The 10,550-nt window shown below is 46.2% G+C and overlaps 2 protein-coding genes across 4 annotated transcripts in view; one reads left to right on the forward strand and one right to left on the reverse strand.

Moving 5' to 3' along the window:
* Positions 1 to 498: 498 nt before the first annotated feature.
* znf277 (zinc finger protein 277) lies at positions 499 to 6,557 on the forward strand. 3 transcript variants are annotated; one of them, XM_047333610.1, is made up of 12 exons: positions 499 to 616; positions 1,855 to 2,074; positions 2,227 to 2,288; positions 2,944 to 3,026; positions 3,156 to 3,247; positions 3,985 to 4,095; positions 4,471 to 4,603; positions 4,685 to 4,755; positions 4,880 to 4,976; positions 5,619 to 5,661; positions 5,880 to 6,054; positions 6,222 to 6,557. In XM_047333610.1, the coding sequence occupies exons 1-12, from the start codon at positions 589 to 591 to the stop codon at positions 6,487 to 6,489; spliced, it is 1,383 nt and encodes a 460-aa protein (XP_047189566.1). In that variant the 5' UTR covers positions 499 to 588; the 3' UTR covers positions 6,490 to 6,557. The 3 variants fall into 3 exon arrangements, with proteins under 3 accessions (XP_047189566.1, XP_035498135.2, XP_035498136.2); XM_035642242.2 differs by having other exon boundaries at positions 1,855 to 2,071; positions 2,200 to 2,288; XM_035642243.2 differs by having other exon boundaries at positions 561 to 701; positions 1,855 to 2,071; positions 2,200 to 2,288.
* LOC118315177 (kinesin-like protein KIN-14E) overlaps positions 6,480 to 10,550 on the reverse strand; it is a 5,605-nt gene continuing 1,534 nt past the window's right edge. Inside the window, exons 8-14 of the mRNA XM_035642239.2 lie at positions 9,793 to 10,453; positions 9,548 to 9,690; positions 9,131 to 9,191; positions 8,331 to 8,539; positions 8,063 to 8,249; positions 6,880 to 6,975; positions 6,480 to 6,781 (exon numbers count right to left, since the gene is read on the reverse strand). Coding sequence (XP_035498132.1) covers positions 6,629 to 6,781; positions 6,880 to 6,975; positions 8,063 to 8,249; positions 8,331 to 8,539; positions 9,131 to 9,191; positions 9,548 to 9,690; positions 9,793 to 10,453 — 1,510 coding nt within the window. The 3' untranslated portion in view covers positions 6,480 to 6,628. The remainder of the gene's footprint in view (positions 6,782 to 6,879; positions 6,976 to 8,062; positions 8,250 to 8,330; positions 8,540 to 9,130; positions 9,192 to 9,547; positions 9,691 to 9,792; positions 10,454 to 10,550) is intronic.

The following is a 10,550-nucleotide window of genomic DNA, read 5'->3' on the forward strand; positions in this document are numbered from 1 at the left end:
AGAATTTTTAGTGTAACTTGTGTGATTGGAGCTATTTTTTTATCTTTACTAGTTTAAAATATTAATATTCAAAGTGTTAACTATAGCTGCCAACGTCTATCATCCATTTTTTACGTATCATTTATTTTGAATGTGTGTCAAACAAACACATTATCTGACATTCAACTGAAACACATGAAATAAAAAAAGAGAACGAAGGAAAACACGTGCAGATGAAACGAGCATAAAGTCTTAGCTGTTGGTGCCACCTAGTGGTCATTTTACTGAACAACACGAGTGATGCACTCACTGTTATTATCAAACACCGACCATAGATGTATTATATTAATATAACTGTTATTTATATATATATTATATATTAAATTATTAATATTAAATTAACATAATTAATATATATTAATATAACTGTGAATATAATGTTTCTATGGCACCGACCCAAAATGTGCTTCTGAAGTATTTCTTTTATGGATGTGAATGCGCCACGGTGCTTCTGTTTTTTTACGAGCGGCCAGTGAACGCAGCACACCTTTAGGTCTCGGGGCCTCTGATTGGCGCGTTAGTCGCTGTTTTGATCACGTGACACTAAAGATGGCCGACTGCGACGGGAGTGAAGATGGTGCGTTGAGGTTTTAAAGTCGTCAGCGGGTTTAAAGACGCTGCTCTGCACTCGGAGCGGGTTCGTTCTGACACGTGGATGAACTGTGAGCGGCACGTCGAACGGTTTCACTCCTGGAACAGGACGAAACCGGCCCAGCGCAGCCTGCAAGGCGGCTGACAGCTAGCCGCTAGCTGCTAACAGTTAGCTGCTAACAGTTAGCTGCTAACAGTTTGCTGGTAACAGCTAGCAGCTAGCAGTTAGCAGTTAGCTGTTAGCTGTTAGCTGTGAGTCGTGTTGTCAACCAGTGGACTGGCTGCTCGTTCACTAACAACAAAAACTTTATTGACTAAACATTTTAATAGATTCAAATCAACTCACGCGCCTGAAACGCAACCTGTTTAAACGAGGTGACGTCACTTCCTGTTAAATAAATTCCATATCCAGCAACATTCTTGTCGTTGCACAAGTTACAGGTACAAATGTAAAAGCAGCTAAGTGACACATTTACATCCTATAATACTCAAATATGGAAAATAGCTGTCGACACGTGAAGTTGAGCTTATTTTGTATTTGTTGTTGAGGGTTTACGGTTGTTCGATGTCTGGTTTTTATGTTTTATTGATGCGGGTTGAAACTGGAAAATGTGAAAACTTAGGTGGAAGATTAAAAGCTGTTAATAATAAATATCAGAGCCTGAGGCGATATATCGGTTGGCCGATAATATCGGGCGATATTTACATGAAATCTTTAGTTGGACAGAATAAATATTGCATTTATGTTTTACATTATACATAAAATAAATTATGTTTATTTTCTTAATTCAAGTTCTATATATTTGTTTTTTCTTTTTATTTATAGTTATTTTTGATAATGTTTATGGTTAAACTAAAACATACATCAATTACATTTCTTTGAAATAAAGGTTTGATAACGAATCTTAGGAATCATTGACATTAAAATATATCAGCTGATGTATCGGAAATCTTGAACTCCCGAATATAATCTCAATAAGATCGATCTCGGTATCAGCCCACAAAAAAATCCATATTTATAGTAAATAGACAGGGAAAAAATAGATATTGTGGTCGATACCAAAAAAGTCTGGAGGCTTTAAAAGAAAGACGACAGACAACAACTGGACAACAGATTGTTTATTATAGAAATATTATTTGTTTACACTCACAAGCAAATGAAATGAACACCCGACATTCATCTGACGACGTTCCCTCACGGTGTCAGTTGTCCTCCTCCCTCAGGTCAGGACAGTATTCTGGAGCCGCTGTGTTTCCCGGAGCAGCCGCTCGACGGCGCTCCCGGCCCCCGGCGGAGTTCTTCCCGCTCCGAGCTGCTGCTGCTGTGTCTGTTCTGCTCCGAGTCGAGCGGCCTGCCGCAGAAGGACGTCTTCCTCAAACACCTGCTGCTGGAGCACAAGGTGGTGATTGCCGACGTCAAACTCATCGCAGACCTGCCCAAGTAATAACCCCCACGACTGTCCTCAGCTGTTCACTGTGTATCAGAGAAGTTCCTCAGTTGACTGAAACACTTCCTGGAGCTGACGCTGACCAGCGCTTCCCTCTTCCTGTTCCTCGTTCCTCCGGCAGGTACCTGTTATACTGGAAAGGCAGATTCCTGGAGCAGCCTGTCACAGATTTCTGCAGCGTGATCAAAACCAACTCCACCGGCCCCGTCGGTGAGTTGGTTCTCTCCATCAGACACGTCGTTTTTTATGTCTAATAATACGTCTAACGTTTAAGGCCCCCTTAAACGTTAGACGTGTTATTAGACAGTAAACCACGTGGGCTTTATGGATTTTTTCATATCAATGCCAGGACTTGATGTTTCAGTTGTTTTTTGGGGGGATCAGCCGCCCAAAAAAAGACAAACGCATAAATAACTTCTCAGCAGATTTGGCAGAAATCACTATATCATGAAATATGTCTGAATTGTTTATAATCTTTCAGATTATTTTTGCAAATGTTACCACATTTACAACTTTCATCAGTGACGAATGAAAACCGCAGTGGAAAAAATAAAAAAGATGAAATTATAAAGATGAAAATTGTAAAATGTTAAAAGAGATGAGTTGTTGTAAGTAAAACTAGAACTAAAAGTAGAAAATTTAGTGTAAAACAATCCAGAAAATAAAAATAGATTAAAACAGAGATTAAAAACCCAGAGGGAAAAAGTAGATGTTGAATATTGTTTTGGAAATAAAATCTGACAACAGATCTACACGAAAAAATCCTTAATATTCACTGCGACTGTGATCATGGATGTAATTCAATTTTAGAAATCTATTTGAACCGTCGTCTTCAAAGGCGGCTGATGATACTTTTCTCTCGCAGAGAAACAGGAGAACTACTTCCTGCTGTGCGACATCCTGCCAGAGGACAGAATCCTGCGAGAGAATCTGCAGCAGAAACGACTGGTGAGGATCCGAGTCCAGATCCAACACGGACGACATTGATTCTGATTTTCTGCCATGAATTTAAAACGTTTCCAGTATCAAAGGCTTTTCTTCTTCTTCTTCTTCTGTGGTCCTGGTCTCGTCCTGCAGGAGGAAGTTCTGGAGCAGCAGCAGCAGGAGCGAGACGACGGCAGCTTCCAGCGTCTCTGCATGTTCTGCAGCGACGAGTTCACCGGCAACAGGCTCGTAACGCGTGGCGGTTCGAATCAAGCAGAAAAAACAACAACACGGACTTTATCTCAAAATCTTTTCTCAGCACGAGTCACATCCACACATTTGGGTTAAGGAAACTCCGGCAGGCGGACTAGGGGATCTAACAGTTTGTGGATAAACCCTCCTTAACTCCTGAGCCACAGCCGCCCAATATTATGGTGTAAAAAGGATGGTGATACCTAATACATATTTTTTACAAATTTAATAATTCCTTAAATGTCGTTATCAAACACTTGTGACAAAGAAATGTAATTGAGGCTTAATGTTTTACAGTTTAACCATAACATCCATAATATCTATTAATAAAAAGAAAACACAAACAACCAAAGTAGTAAAGTTCACATATTTTCTTCATTGTTTATCCTGTAAATTAAGTTTTCATATCAGCAAACCCAAACACAAATACAGTTCATAACATATCCGCTGATTTAATCTCCCAGCTGATAAATTCCTAAACTCAGAAACAGTAAGAGAAATTAAATGTATTAAAGGTGTTTGGTTACATTTCATGTTTTCATCTAAAAATTGGAAAAAGAAAAGCTCTTAACTCATTGAGCAGGATGATTTTCTTCTCCCACCGGAGCAGAGTCGATGTTTCTCTGACGCTCTCGGCCCGTTGGTTCCCGCTCAACACAAATAAATATGTAAAAGTGCCCCACAGATATTTGTCAGTTCATAACCAACGTTCCCACACTGTCACTCTCAGGTCGTCTCTGCTGAACCACATGGCCCGAGAACACTCGTTCAGCATCGGACTGCCGGACAACATCGTCTTCTGCGATGACTTCCTGGACACGCTGCAGAGCAAACTGGACAAGTACAAAGTGACGCACACGAACAAAACATTCATCCCCACTTTAGATGGATTTAGTTGTTTTGATTTGAGGCGACCCCTAGTGGAAGAAAATTGCATTTTGTGCGTTAACAAACCCCTCCAGTCACGTTTCAAAGTATATAAAAAATAATCTGCTATGCCGAATATTTAGTTTAACATTGTTTACCCTCTGAAATGAGGAAACCATCCACTCTCTCTCCCTCACTGAGGAATTCTGAGACTATGAATATTCATGATATGCAAATAACACAGGCCCCTTATTATATCAAACTTCTGCCAGGCACCTGCTATCCTCTCGTGGATGCTAATGCTAACTGTCTGCTGACACACCTGTCACCTTTTTTCCCCTCTGCTCAGTCTACAGTGTTTGTACTGTGAGAAGACGTTCCGAGACAAAACCACGCTGAAGGATCACATGAGGAAGAAAGCTCACCGTCGCATCAACGCCAACAACCGAGAATACGACCGCTTCTACGTCATCAACTACCTGGTAAAAAGAAACAAAAAAAAACGTCTGACGCTTCTGAGTTGTCAGGAAGTGTGTTGACAGTGATGTTCCAACGTTCATCAGGAGCTGGGGAAGACGTGGGAGGAGGTGCAGAGCGAAGATGACCGTGAGCTGGTCGACGACGGCGCCGACGAGTGAGTATCAGCGGGAAGCGGACAGGTCTCAGCACGTCGCTCACATGACGACACCTCTGTGGACTCGACTTATTGTTCCAGATACAACGCGTGACACTTAAATCTGTCTGTGTGTCGTCTGCAGTGATTGGTCGGACTGGCAGGCTCATCCGGTGTCGGCCGTGTGTCTGTTCTGCGAACATCAGTCAGAGACGATGGACCAGATCTACTCGCACATGAAGGTGAAACCTGCAGAACTAATGACGTCAACTTCACTCAGGGTTTACTGCTAACAAGCAAATGTTAGCATGCTAACACGTTTAACTAAGTTTTTATGGAAGACATATTATCCTCTAGTGTGTTACAGGTTTACATGTAAAAGTTCTGCAAAGATAAAAAGCAAAAAGTTCCTTGCTTCTGAAGCTCCTGAAACGCCTCGTCAGTCGTCCGGACGATACTACCGTAACATCGCGACATCACCATATTACAGACGTTCATAAAGAATCAGCAGCCAGTCTGACACGCCCCCTCAACAAAGCGAGAGGTCAAGAGAGAGAACATCCTACAGAAGTGGTCGACCGATCACAACAGACTGGAGCCAGCTGACTAATCAGAGCAGCTCTGAGGCCTTAAAGACACAGAGGCTGTGAAAGAGGAGCTGCAGGAAACTGATGTGTTCACTGAACATTAGAGCATGTGAACCTTTAACAGTAATAACACACATTCAAATTATGAATATGAGAAAAACATACTAAGAATCTAAAATTAATAACGTTGTGTCTTGACAGTTCTTCCTGCTCACAGTTTTATTTTCTGCTGTGAAACAAGAAGCGTGTGGCCTCTGTTTCTAATCATAGCACGTCTCTTTGTCTTTTTTTTTGTAGGACATTCATGACTTCGATCTCCATAAGCTGAGGACAGAACTCAGTGAGTAAAATCAAAAGAATCTGCATCACTAGAAACACGATCATCACCGTCAGTAAAAGATTAACACATTCTCAAGAGTGTGTTTGTCAAATCAGAGAAACAAGTCGTCGTCTCCTCAGCTCCTGTGACGCTGAGGTTTCAGTCTTTGATTGATAGATGTGTCGATGAAGCAGCTCAATGTGAGGTAATGCTTGTTTCCGCTCTGCGTCTCTCCTCAGACCTCCGCTTCTACCAGCAGGTCAAACTGGTGAACTTCATCCGGCGGCAGATCCACCAGAGCCGCTGCTACGGCTGCCACCAGAGGTTCGAGTCCCGAGCCGACGTGCTGCGTCACATCGTGGCCGAAGGTCACGTGATGCAGCTTCCGGACGTGTCCACTTGGGACCAGCCGCAGTACGTCCAACAGAACAGAACAGTTCTTTATAAACTATGAACTCACTTCTGTTTTCTGAGAACACATGAAGATGTTCACACCAAAACAGATAAACTGAGAAGCTGATTCTGGAACTATTATGAAACAAGACGTGAAAGATAAGACTAACTGACGTGACTCTCCTCAGGTATTACTTCCCCACGTACGAGAACGATGCCCTCTTGTGTACGCTGCCCGACAGCGACGACGAGGACGCGGGCGACGAGGCGAACCGCTGCGAGGACGTCCCGGTGATCGCGGAGGACGTGTCCGACCTCCGAGCCCTGAAGCAGAGCAGCGTCCTGAACCAGCTGCTGAGGAGCAGAAGCTCCGGCAGCCAGAGCGACGGACGAAGGGCGACGACGACGACTCTTCATTCCAACTCTCAAACTGAGCCAAAGAGAAAACAGACGTAATTCAGCACTTTAAAAACCGTCAGACTCTCGGATCCACTCGAGCAATAAAGACGATTGTTTGTCTTGAATATGAACTTTATTACTTCTGTGACCAGGACCGAATGAAACTTCTTGTTTCTTCTTATAACGTTTGTGTCGTCTACTTGCCGCCGGTCTCCTTGTTCTTCGCCGGCGCTACATTCCGCGTCGCTTTACCGAGCGAAACCTGCCGGATGGCGGCGCCGAACTGCAACGTGCTCAGCGTCTCCGCCGCATCCGTCACGTCTGGACTCACGTTCACAAACACGCAGCACTGCAGAGGAACCAGACGACACACGTCAGTCAGACACACACACTGAACTCTCCGGTGAAGTACCAGAGACCCGTCCAGGTGGCGCTGTCGGACTCTACCTTGGCGTCTCCGCTGAGGCTGGGCTGCAGCAGGTGGGTGAGTTTGGAGTTCCTGAACGGGACGTGGAGGGCGTTACACCTCAGAGCACCGAACACCTGAAGGACAAACGGCAACGCTTAGATTTTCTAGACCGTAACAACATGTTCGTACAGAGCTCCTCAGCCGTCAGAGGACACTTCGACATGTGGACTGGGGAGGAGCCGGGGACCGAACCACCGACCGTTAGACCAGTCGTGTACTTCATATAATTGGACTCAGACATGAAGTATTGAGACGATTGTAGACGTGGGAACATTTTGACCTGAACGGCGGCGGCGTCTGTCTGAGGATTGATGAAGGGTGAAGATTCTGACACTGGAACAAATCCTTCATTTAAGAACCGGACACGTTCCTCAAACCTCCTCATGATTCTCTGCACAATTATTCCCCAAACACTGACGATAAAATGTCCTTTCACCTAAAAAAACCTTTACACCGAGATCATCGTTATAACACATGGTACCTGTCAGTACCATTGGTCAGTACCGGTCGGTACCATTGGTCAGTACCATTGGTCAGTACCATTGGTCAGTACCGGTCAGGACAATTAGTCAGTACCATTGGTCAGTACCGGTCAGGACCATTGGTCAGCACCATCGGTCAGTACCGGTCGGTACCATTAGTCAGTATCATTGGTCAGTACCATTGGTCAGGACCGGTCGGTACCATTAGTCAGTACCATTGGTCAGTACCGGTCAGGACAATTAGTCAGTACCATTGGTCAGTACCGGTCAGGACAATTAGGTAGTACCATTGGCCAGTACCATTAGTCAGTACCATTGGTCAGTACCACTGGTCAGTACCGGTCGGTTCCATTGGTCAGTACCATTGGTCAGTACCGGTCGGTACCATTGGTCAGTACTATTGGTCAGTACAATTGGTCAGTACCATTGGTCAGTACCGGTCGGTACCATTGGTCAGTACAATTGGTCAGTACCATTGGTCAGTACCGGTCGGTACCATTTGTCAGTACCATTGGTCAGTACCGGTCGGTACCATTGGTCAGTACTATTGGTCAGTACAATTGGTCGGTACCATTGGTCAGTACCGGTCGGTACCATTGGTCAGTACTATTGGTCAGTACAATTGGTCAGTACCGGTCGGTACCATTGGTCAGTACCGGTCGGTACCATTGGTCAGTACCTGTCCCAGAGCCGTCAGAGACTTGTTGATGGCGGCCGCCTCCACCAGCCTCTGACCCTCGGCCTCGGTCTTCGAGATCCGCTCAGAACCGGCGAGGTCGCACAACGTCAGCGTGCCGCGAGACGTCAGACCCGAGACCTCGTCCGAACCCTCCACCTCCAGCGCCACCAGCAGGTGAGACCGAGAACTGATGAGGAAGAAGAGAACAAGACATCAGCATCAACATGATACATTGACTCCACGTGGGTCCAAAGTGAACCTGCAGAACCTCTGAATGTTCATCTTGGTCGAGGCGATCTTTCGGTTCTTCTCGCCCATCTCCATTACGCCCAGGATGTCGGCCTCGGTCCGGACCTGGATCCGGGTCAGTCCTGGGGCGGACACCGACTTCCCCTGGACTCGGATGTCGAGAGCTGCGTTGCCGCCTTTGGTCAAGAGGTCGTTCAGCGTGTCGTTGTAGATCTCCAACATGGAAATCTGAAGAAATACATAATTACAGCTGCAACTAACGATTATTTTCAATATCAATTAGTAGTTTGGTCCATAAAATGGTGAAAATTGTCCACACACCAAAGATATTCAGTTTACTGTCACAGAGGAGCAAAGAAAAAGCTGAAATCAGAGAATTTTGACATTTTTTTTCTCCATAAAAACTACTTGAACCGATTAATGGATTATCAAAATAGTTGGTGATTAATTCAGTAGTCGATTACTAATCTATTGCAGCTCTATAAATAATACATAAATAAATAGATCTGTTTGGTAAGTGGAAGACGAGGGTTGCAGCACCCTCTACTGGCAAAGGGTGAAACTGCGCGGCCAAAAAAAGTTTCTGTTGAATTTAATTTTCTAGAGTAACATTCTGAAAGTAGGATAGTATGAAGCATGTAGCAGTAAGTCAGGTCAGGGAAAAACTTATACGCCACGAGAGATTAACATCAGGAGGTTCCTGTTTGTACGGGGAAACTCTCAGGACTCCTGAGTGTTGGTGACATTTGTTCCACCAAAAAAGTTTTTTCATCGTCTGACACTTTTCTCCTGAAACACAGTGAGTGGATCCAGTCGAACCTTCAGAGTGTAAGACACCGTCTCTTTCCCGGCACAAATACGCAGCAGCTCTCGAACAGACCTGAGAGAAACACACACACACACACACACACATTAGTTCCAGTGTGTGAAGACTCTTGTTGTTGTGTTGCTTCGTGAGGAAACTGGACCTCTGTGGAAACTGACTCCTCATCAGTTATTGATGAACCCCTCGTCAGGTGACACGTCAAACAATGAGACACAATTAGTCTCATTTGACCACAGTTCGTGTTCCCGCCAGCGAGATGTGAACCGCTGACGCGTTTGTGTGGATAAAACAGACTTTAAATATTTAACTCATTATTATCTACAAGGCACGAAACCCTCTGTGGGATTCAAGTGCATTAAAGGGACTTTCCAGAGCTTTCAACCACACGTCCCCGTCTCCTCGGGTCTGACCTGATGTTGACTCCGGGGTTTTCCTTGTCCCCCATCATGGTGTAGGTCTTCCCCGAGCCGGTTTGTCCATAGGCCAGAATACAGACGTTATATCCGTCCACACAGGAAGTTATCACGGGCAGAGTTCCTGCGAACACTTCCTCCTGCCGAGGAAGAGGAGGAGGAAGACAAGCACAAAGAAGGTGCACAATCAGAGACAGAAGATGGATGAACGTCGATTCCAAGGCGCCCCAGGTGTTCGTTACCTGTGTGCTGCTCTGAGGATAAACTCGGTCAAAGTGGAACTTCTTCCTGCTTCCTCTCTGGACGACCACCAGCTCCTGGTCGTCGGCCGTCTCCACACAGGAGCCGGAGGTCGAGCTCTTCCGGCAGCGGCAGAACACCCGGATGTTTCCCTGCAGCTCCAGCAGCTTGTTGTACAGGCCCTTCCTCTCCACCGCCTCCCTCCTGTAGAGGGTCCGCAGCTCCTCCACCTCCCCGGCCGCCTGCTGCTCGACCTGGGCCAACTGTCCCGCGGCGCCCTTCAGCTGCTCCAGCTGGTTCTGCACGTCGGCCATCGCCTGGCGAACCGTGGACCGGAGCTGCTTGTTGGAGACGTTGAGCTCGCGGCTCAGACCTCTCACCCGGCGGAGTCGGCCGGGGTCGACGGGCGGTTTGGCGACGGTTCTGGCAGGCGGGACGGCGGGAGCCCTGCGGTGCAAGAGAGACCGGATCCTCTCCCGGGCCTCCTGCTGGTCGGCCTCCAGCTCGGCCAGCTTCTGGTTCAGGTGCTGGACCACGTCGCTCAGGTGGCGGACCTCCCTCGCCAGGAAGCTGTTCCTCTGGAAGAGATCGTCCGACTCCTTCTCTTTGGTCTGGAGCTTCTGCCTCAGGTCCTCGATGAGCCGGTCCCGCTCCAGGAGGGCTCTGCTGGGTTAAAGGCAGATGTTGGTGACCAATTACTTCTGTCGGGGTGGAACCTGGATGAACTGAAGATCAACGATACCCCATCCTAACCTGTGTG

The sequence above is a fragment of the Scophthalmus maximus genome, chromosome 7 (assembly GCF_022379125.1).
Source record: "Scophthalmus maximus strain ysfricsl-2021 chromosome 7, ASM2237912v1, whole genome shotgun sequence".
Taxonomy (NCBI): Eukaryota; Metazoa; Chordata; class Actinopteri; order Pleuronectiformes; family Scophthalmidae; genus Scophthalmus; species Scophthalmus maximus.

Excerpts from the sequence above, each read along its gene's own strand:
- znf277 (XM_035642242.2), top strand. The coding sequence starts at position 589 with ATGGCCGACTGCGACGGGAGTGAAGATG. Across the intron at positions 2,072-2,199 it reads CTCATCGCAGACCTGCCCAA|GTACCTGTTATACTGGAAAG; the intron begins GTAATAACCCCC and ends TTCCTCCGGCAG. Across the intron at positions 3,027-3,155 it reads ATCTGCAGCAGAAACGACTG|GAGGAAGTTCTGGAGCAGCA; the intron begins GTGAGGATCCGA and ends CTCGTCCTGCAG.